At 38.2% G+C, this 8,507-nt stretch overlaps 1 protein-coding gene across 1 annotated transcript in view; it reads right to left on the bottom strand.

Moving 5' to 3' along the window:
* Positions 1–8: 8 nt before the first annotated feature.
* Positions 9–8,507, bottom strand: part of LOC128675179 (uncharacterized) — a 111,077-nt gene continuing 102,578 nt past the window's right edge. Inside the window, exons 4-11 of the mRNA XM_053754407.2 lie at positions 5,764–5,928; positions 4,632–4,990; positions 4,434–4,530; positions 4,103–4,330; positions 3,608–3,729; positions 3,159–3,363; positions 2,766–2,916; positions 9–2,644 (exon numbers count right to left, since the gene is read on the bottom strand). Coding sequence (XP_053610382.1) covers positions 537–2,644; positions 2,766–2,916; positions 3,159–3,363; positions 3,608–3,729; positions 4,103–4,330; positions 4,434–4,530; positions 4,632–4,990; positions 5,764–5,928 — 3,435 coding nt within the window. The 3' untranslated portion in view covers positions 9–536. The remainder of the gene's footprint in view (positions 2,645–2,765; positions 2,917–3,158; positions 3,364–3,607; positions 3,730–4,102; positions 4,331–4,433; positions 4,531–4,631; positions 4,991–5,763; positions 5,929–8,507) is intronic.

Here is an 8,507-nt window from a genome sequence, read left to right as displayed (position 1 = left end):
GGACGACGTCATTAAAGATATTTAATATATTTTTATTATAGCATTTACTTACTAAGGTAGACATTTTATCGTACATTATATACACACGCATACATTCCAGTTAATAATATTTAATTAATCTTAAATCAAATAAATGACACATACAGTGAGACACAAATTGAAGTAGGTAGTTTTATTACACAAGTAAATATTACTAAGTATTCAAAATTATTACTGCAGATAATTACATTAATCGATCATTGACATTCTAATCGATACATATAACTTCATTAAAAAGTTGAAACTATTCTTACGTCTTTGGAATTACATCACCAAAACAACTACGGTTATGGTCACATATTAAAATTTTCAGGCGGGATTCGCATGACATCACTAATAACATTAATATATATTCTAATTCTCACAAGAATTCATAAAATCAAGTGATCAATAATAATTCATTCAAGTGTAACTATAATATCAATACAAACATTCTTTTTTCATATCACTTGCAAACATAAACAGAACAATTACTTACTTGTGCTTCAATAACATACCTATACGTATGATTCAGACTCCGTATCGGATTCAGAACAATCCAACGCTAAAACGTTTTGGTCGTTTTTGTCAGCACCGTTGTACAGTCGGGGCACTGACTTGGATCTGGACTTGTCATCCTTGTTCACGTGAACTGGCTGGAACTTCTTCAGCACCCGCTGGTAGACCATCTTCCTCGGCGGCACTGGCGGCGGGATGTGCGGTGGTTTCTTGTTGTTATTCTGCTCCTTCTCCGTGTGATACTCTGGCTGCACGGCTGTAGGAGTAGCTTTATATATGTCTGATGAAAACATATTCGATTTATCTTCGTGGAAAATATCCCTTCTGCGGTTATACACGGACGTGTATAAGGGCTCTATGTACTGGGTCGTGTAACAGTTTTCGAAGGAGTTTTCACTGGCAGGTGACTCCGTCGATCGGCTGTTGTAGGAATTTTGAGGCTGGTATAATGTATCGCTGCTGCTAGAATCACTGTGTAATATGATGTTGGCAAGGGATTTGGATTGATTCAATTTATTGATGTTATTATAATTACGGTGTCTCGATTTTTTACTCTCTTCGGAGTTATTGTAAATTCCATCGATATATGAATACGAGTTCTGTAGTGGGTTTCTGACTTGTTTTTCTGGTTCTCTGTGATTCGACATCGATTGTCCATTTGTACAACTCTTAGTACACATATGTGCGGGATCAAATCTTCGTTTACGACAACAATTAACGTTTACGTTGAGTTCGTAGTTACCATTACGAATTTTCTCATTATTATTGGGATGTCCTTCCTCATTAACTTCCAAACTCTTCGTCCTCGCTGCTTGACGAGACCAGTCATTTCTTGTAAAAATGGTGGCTGCCGGTGTTACACTTCCATCTTTATTCTGCGAGGGCTCACCTTGAGTCTTCATCATCTGTTCATAAATGTTTTCCGATGTGTGAGTATTATTGTAATTTGCGCTTTTTTGCTCCCATCCAGTATACACTCTAGAATAGTTTGAATTTGAATTTGACATAATTTCTGCGTGGGATTGGTACTGATTCTGTCGTTGAATATTTTCGGTGAACATGGCAAGATCATGTATGTTACTATAAACAATATTTTCTTGACTAGAAACCAGGTCCCGTTTGATATCAATCGATTCTTGTTTAGGTTCCAACAAGTTGTCAGAACTTTTAGCCCTATTAAAATTTTTGTTTGAAACATTGTTATCGATATCTTGCGTTTCTGCAAACATGCTGTATACTTTAGAAGTTCGCGCTGCTTTTGAGATACTTCTTGGTGGCTTTTGGGGCTCCAAACCAGTGATATATTTCGCTGGACTTTGACCGTAAATATCTGCTGTTGATCGTTGAAGTGCGGTTTTGGAGATATAATTTCTTTCATCTATGCCATTCGAGATTCCTATATTTATCGAGTTGTGTACATATCTTTCTCCCGTGTATGGCGTAGTATACAACTCCTCATTAACAGTGCTGTACATATCGGCTTTGTTTGAATAATTACTTTGTCGTTGGGCTATTCGTGGAAGACCGTTAACATTATGGTGTTCATTATGGTATCTAGTTACCAATTTAGATTCTTGTTGCATATTGCACATGGGAGCTGAGAGGCTGTGTAAAATATTTCTAGGTGCAGGACTGTTTCCACCATTACTATTCGAGTCATCCTCAGACAGAGTTAGTCCTGAATCTCTGCTCAATGACAGTTTCTCTTTACGCGGCGTTGATAGTTCCATAGAATCTAAAGATATGCCGACAGAGTGTAGGCTGTCGCTTTCTTCTGCACCTGAATCCAGTAACGCATTGGAAGTCTCGGGGTTACCATTGCCCAATAGGCAAGAAATCTGTGACCCGAATAAATCGTCGGCTTTAACGATAAGTAATTCTACAACCATTGGCACTGCTTTGGGAGCTTTGTCACAGGGAGTATTGGGCCAGAGGAGACTAGGACCAACACAAACTCCGAGGTTCATTGGACACATGAGGTTGATGTTCGATTTCTTGGCGATGGCTTGAAGCAAACACACAAAGTACGTCAGCATATTGTAGTGTGACTTTGGCAGTTTTAGTAGTAAGGATCGGACTGCCGTTACTTTTTCTGCTTGGGATAATCCTGGAATAAAAAGAAGTTTATATAAGTAAATGTCTAAAACTAGGTAGTCTTCAAAATCAGTTTATGTTATAAATGTGAAAGTAGAGTTTTACAAATTGTAAGTAGTAATTAAATTACTTACCAAGTACTTGCAGCCAAGAGGGATACAGTTCGGCGATGAGCAGCGGTTGCGGCAACGCGCGGAAGAATTCCTTGACCAGTGCGGCCAGTAGCAATACCGGCGCGCGGTCCAGCTCGGGACAGCTTTCCGCCCACGGGCCCAGAGCGTCCAACTGGAAAACGAAGAAAAGTACATTGAGTGACAAGGTAATATTTGTGAGTTCTTTTGTAGATTCTTTTGTAGATTTTAATCATTGATGAAACGATTTCTTTATTCATTTTTCATTTTAAAAAAACTTGCAGTCTTTTTGTCAAATTCTATTAAAATAGAAGGAAGTATGTAGTTCGATGAGCTCATCACCATGCTATCTTTGTTTACATGCTTTAACGTAGAGAAAAGTATATGTATGTTTACCTTATCTCTGAGCAGTCTCAGCGCTTTAGCATTAGCGCTCCTACGGAAGACGCCATGGGTTAGCGGTGCAACCGTCCTTAGTCGCCGCATGGCCTGCAGCAGCGCGGGGGGCGGGGTCCCGTTGCAGAGTCGTGTGAGTGCGACGCCGAACAGCCGCCCTCCACGGCGCAGGAGACGCAAACCGCGAGCCGGAGTTGTGCTGCCGCTAGAAATAAATTCAATTAATTGAAACCTAGAAATATTGCATATTGCTTGTTTATTACTGAACTTTGAAGAGAGCAAACCACGTGCAATCCTCAATAAACGTCGCGCCCCAACAATAGCATTAAATTTATATTGATTCCGTGGAATACATTTATTGTAGGTACTTATGGCATTTACAATTTATTTCTTAATTGCAATGCAATATCACAATGGCTAACAGATATCACATAATCAAGTCTACTTACTTTTTTAGCGCCTGATTCTTCTTCCTCAATTCGAAGACCAGCCCACAAGGATTGTTCTTAGCGTTGACATGTTCTAAATCAAAGCCGTCTTCGTTCGATAATGTTTGTCTTATGCGCGACATCTGCAATAATATGCAAGATATAGGTATGAATAACAGGAAATAACTCTAAATTTGGATTTGACCTACGCAGTTCTTATTATTGAATTAGTGTACCTATTAGTGTCTTTATGACCTTGTTTTTCCTTTTTTTATAGATTCTGCGATAGAACCATAGAACTATATATAAGAAGCAAACCTAATTATGCTAATCTCATAAATTTCAGCTACGTTGACTATTGGTTTTGAGTACAGTGATTAAAATATAACCTGCTACTATTGTAATAATAACTTAACCTACATAAATTGCTACATATATAAATTGTTTAACCGCCAAGTCGGTAATGGGCCATCATTTAAATAAGACTAAAGAAAAGATTAGGTTCAAGATCTCTACCTGAATTGCGTGAGGTCTTTCAATGCCATGCAACGGTGTGGGGGGCGCATCCCTCGCCATCTTGACACATAGCGTGAACTCATTGGCTGCCCCCCATCTTCCCTCTCCCTCATTATCGCCCTCTCCGTCTCCTTCACCCTCTCCTTCGTGACCAGTCTGAAGCACGTGCAGGGCTTGTCGGACTACACAGCGCGCGCTCATCTCTGGTCCTACTGATACCGTCTTACACTGAAAATTAAAATTTTTCAAAATTATATTTATTATTACATTAATTAGGAGTAAATCAAGCATTAATCAATTTTAGATTAGATTGTTTTTTAGTAGTACTTACAAATTCTATTGCGCTTGATGCGTCTTTGTAGAAAATCTGTATATTAGTTGATTTTGGCTCTGTATCCAGCTGCGCATTCAATGCATTTTGGATTTTCCTGAAAATCAATGTGATTTGTTAGATTCAATTATTGTAAATGTACCTATAATTTTGTATAACTTTTCCATAATTTATTTGATTTTTGTATAAATATCTCACCTATAAGAATTGTCTCTAGCAGCCTGCGTGGGATAGGTCGCTAAATAATTAGCAACTCCAGTGATGGTGGGCCAGCCAATGAGGAAACCGGTATCATCACCATCAGGCAACGACACCCACACCTCAGCCAACCTCACACTCTCCTTCAGCTTGAAGCAGTGCATCCCTCTCGACTTGCCGATGAGTAGTAAGTCGCTGAAGAGGAACAAGTTGCGGTCCAGTGGTGGAGAGGTTGAGCCCAGAGGAGCTAGTTGGACGGGAGCTTCCATGATGAAAGTACGTGGTGACAGTGAAGCACTACTCGAACTGACTGTACCACCGATGTCCAGGCTTGGGCGTTTGCGGAGACTCTTCGATTTCTGAAAAAAGAAATTAAAATAATATATACTAAATGCGTAGAAATTTGTTTATATAACCTAAGAAAACCAAACACATTAGTGCGAAATCTTCATATGTTGATTGAGGTGACGCAGGCTATCATATATAAGTACCACTTAATTTGTACAACATAACGTAATGCTAATAGTTATGTCAACCATACATATTCATGTAACAATAATGGCATAAATTACTACTAACTACTATGTCTTATGTTAAAGCAACTTTCATTTAGTGTCATATTGTTGTATTTATATAGCAGCCAACATTCATCAGTTAGCTGACAGTCTACTGATGTTGAATACATAAGTCACTAGCATATGCAATCGCAAACATGAGATATTAGTTCAGATTATAGTTATATGAACATAAAGTTCCACTGAATATGAAACGCATATGTACATTATCAGTTTGGAGCATTCAAAATGTGGTGGTGATGACGGAGATTAGAAAGAATTAGCTGGACAAAAATAATAAGTAACGAAGAGGTTCTAAACAGAATAGGAGACATTCTTGAACAGAAAAAGGACATTCTTAAACATGTTTAAAATTGAAGAGGGAAAATGTTAGGATACTTGATATAATATCATGGCTTAGAGATAAGACGCCTCGCTCTTAAGACGCTTCCTTTGTAATGGTGGCACGCCATCTTGGCAAACAATAGATAAGAATAGCAGCATCTCATCTGCATGCTTTTTGAGTCGGCGTGATCTGATTGATGATTAGAGACTTCATAAGTACGAAATTAATTTACCTGAGCATGATGCGAGGCAAGCGCGGAAGGCGCGTCTGCATCGTGGAGTGCCAAGTAGTCATGCGGGAACAGATCCTGCACGCGCTCCAAGTCCGACAACTTGGCTGCACGCCGCCGTGCACAGCCGCCCCCTACCAGGCGCTCATATTGCGCCAGACGCTCGATCTGCAAACAATATTCTAGTTTTATACTGATGGCATTATAGATTCACTCTGTTTCATAAAGCCGGCTCCAAGTTTGGTTTAAGTGTTACAACTTTGAAAATATGTACTAAATACCTATTAGAAAATTATAAGGCAAGGTTAGTCTACTAGTCTAGTCTAAGATCAAAGACATCGTGAACAAAAGATGAATGATGAGAAGACAATGACCGACGTAGGTAATATCCCTATTACAGATGGTAGAACGGTAGGAATATATCACGTAAATCATTTGTCAAACAAACGATGATGATTCCAGAAGACCAAGGAAACAATGGACTATATACGAGCACGCATTATGCTCCATTAGAGACATTATCAGTTAATCATTCTAATCAAAATTCTCGTCGTATCATAGGCGAGTCTTGAGGGTGACTTCCCGAGCCACTCACGACTCCCTCAAGCGTGTCCTACGACAATGCTCTTTTAATAACCGGACGAAGGACAGGGACCGTGAGAATGACTACTGCATGTAAAATATTGACTGCTCTTGCTCCTCGAACATATAACTTTACAAATGCCCAAGAAAAGTGTATATTATGCAAGTGTACATGTACAAGTGTGTAATGAATAATGACCGAGGAGTCACGTACGCGATTGCAACGGAGAATATGCAGAACACATACGAATGGCATTCTTGTTTATCTGCGATTTTCTGCAGAACCCGGACCAATACGATGTTTTAATAGCGATTTAGCATAAATGTAACGATTACATTCCTATTAAAATGTTGAAAGGCCACAATCTTCACCACAATCGAATTGAACTCGAGCGAAGCCGTGTGCAGTGGAACGTAAAATTATGCGTTTGACTCACGACCGCGGCGGCGGCGTCAGCTCTACGAGTTACGTGCTACGATACTTCTATTATGTTTTTAACTTATAATTTTGATTACTATCTTACATCCTGCCTTTTATGTAAGTAATATAATAATTTATTAGTTAAAAGTCGTACTTTTATTCAGCAGTCACTGATATTGTCAAACATTTATTAAGTGCTATTAATTTTAGTAAAGAATTCAATTCTTGAGTTACATGATTTTTTCTGATTCGGAGATTAAGCAAAAGCCATTGCGAAAAATACAGCTTACACTTACCTAGATATAATTTATTCATGTGATTTTGTTCTGACACGTAGCCCGTTACAAGATCAAATTGTGTAGCGATTATGGCGACAGATGTGATGAGTCCGTTGGCAGATAACAGTAAATGCTCCATAATTACAGACATTAATGAGCGAGTATATTAGATGTTCTAAAAAGTGACGAAATAGCTACCAAGAAATAAAGAATTACACGTTACACTTAATAAACCACTCTTGACATATGCAAAGACATCTATGATGACAGTACAATTTTATTACCGTTAGTCATCTTCATCACAAGTGGACATACAAGCAACAAAAAGAGCGCGAAGAATTTTATCCAGCATTGACATGGCACGAGTATGCCTAGCATTGTTAGTAGCTACTATTGTGCTAGGAAATGAATGATGTAAGAAACAAAAAGAATTAGTCCTACATTGTGATATTGTTACAACCTGTGGTTACAACATGAAAAGTCACATTCTCATCTATTATAAAATATAAGTATTTCCGTCGATTTACATGTGATTTAGTTAGATCATCATAAATTTGAGGCAAACTAATACCTATAGTCGAACCAAAGAAAAGAATACACTTTTCTTCAGAATGATCTGAACTGGGGGCTTACCATCACTTAACGCGATCCACTTTGCCACCTAAACTGATCTGGAAAAATGAATGCGATTCATTTTAGGTTTCCAACTGAGTTGCATTGGAATCGTTCCGTAAAAGTGATTGTAGGCCTACTAATTGAAATAGTTGACGTTCACCGTCGACAATCAATGGAGATAATTAATTGAGTGACCTGAGTATTTCTAATTATAATTTTCAAACCTAAAACAGTCAAATCTAGGTAGCAAGTTACATCGAAATGCTTATGGGGATTTCTTATCAGTTCACTGTGTGCTAACCTGATTTTTTAAATTTCTAGTGCATTGTTTGCTACCCAATCAACACCTGCTCGCTTGGCGTCAGTACTGCCCGAGTACTCGGAAATCGGAGCATAACAAATAAGCACGTTAATGTTATCTGTGAACGTGTTACACGGAACTGCACTTTCTAAGTCAAATGTTTGCTCTGGAGTAAGTGGGCACGGCGAAGTAAGTTTTTAGATAAGAGTCAACTGTCCTAAAACTTGAGATAAGACGAGCGTGTCTCGCGGAGGTTATGGCACTTTTACACTTCTATGACTCGGACTAAAAGGTTTGAAGCTAATAATAATAAGCTTTCATATACAATTTAAAGCCGTTATCCCCACGATTTGGTTTACTCCATGTCTTAAAGTTCACTTAGCTTAACATCTCTTGTCATAAAAATGTAATGATATTTTCCCAACATTATATTTAAAAGATAAAAGCGTGCTCCGATGAGTTTCTTTTAATATTCATATAATACCTCTAATATATATAGAGTTTGAGAAAAAAATTAACCGGTTTAACTTTTTAATAACGAAACTAAACA

Source organism: Plodia interpunctella, chromosome 14 (assembly GCF_027563975.2).
Source record: "Plodia interpunctella isolate USDA-ARS_2022_Savannah chromosome 14, ilPloInte3.2, whole genome shotgun sequence".
Lineage (NCBI taxonomy): Eukaryota > Metazoa > Arthropoda > Insecta > Lepidoptera > Pyralidae > Plodia > Plodia interpunctella.
Note: the sequence above shows the minus strand (reverse complement) of the source record. Positions and strands in the feature narration are given on the sequence as shown.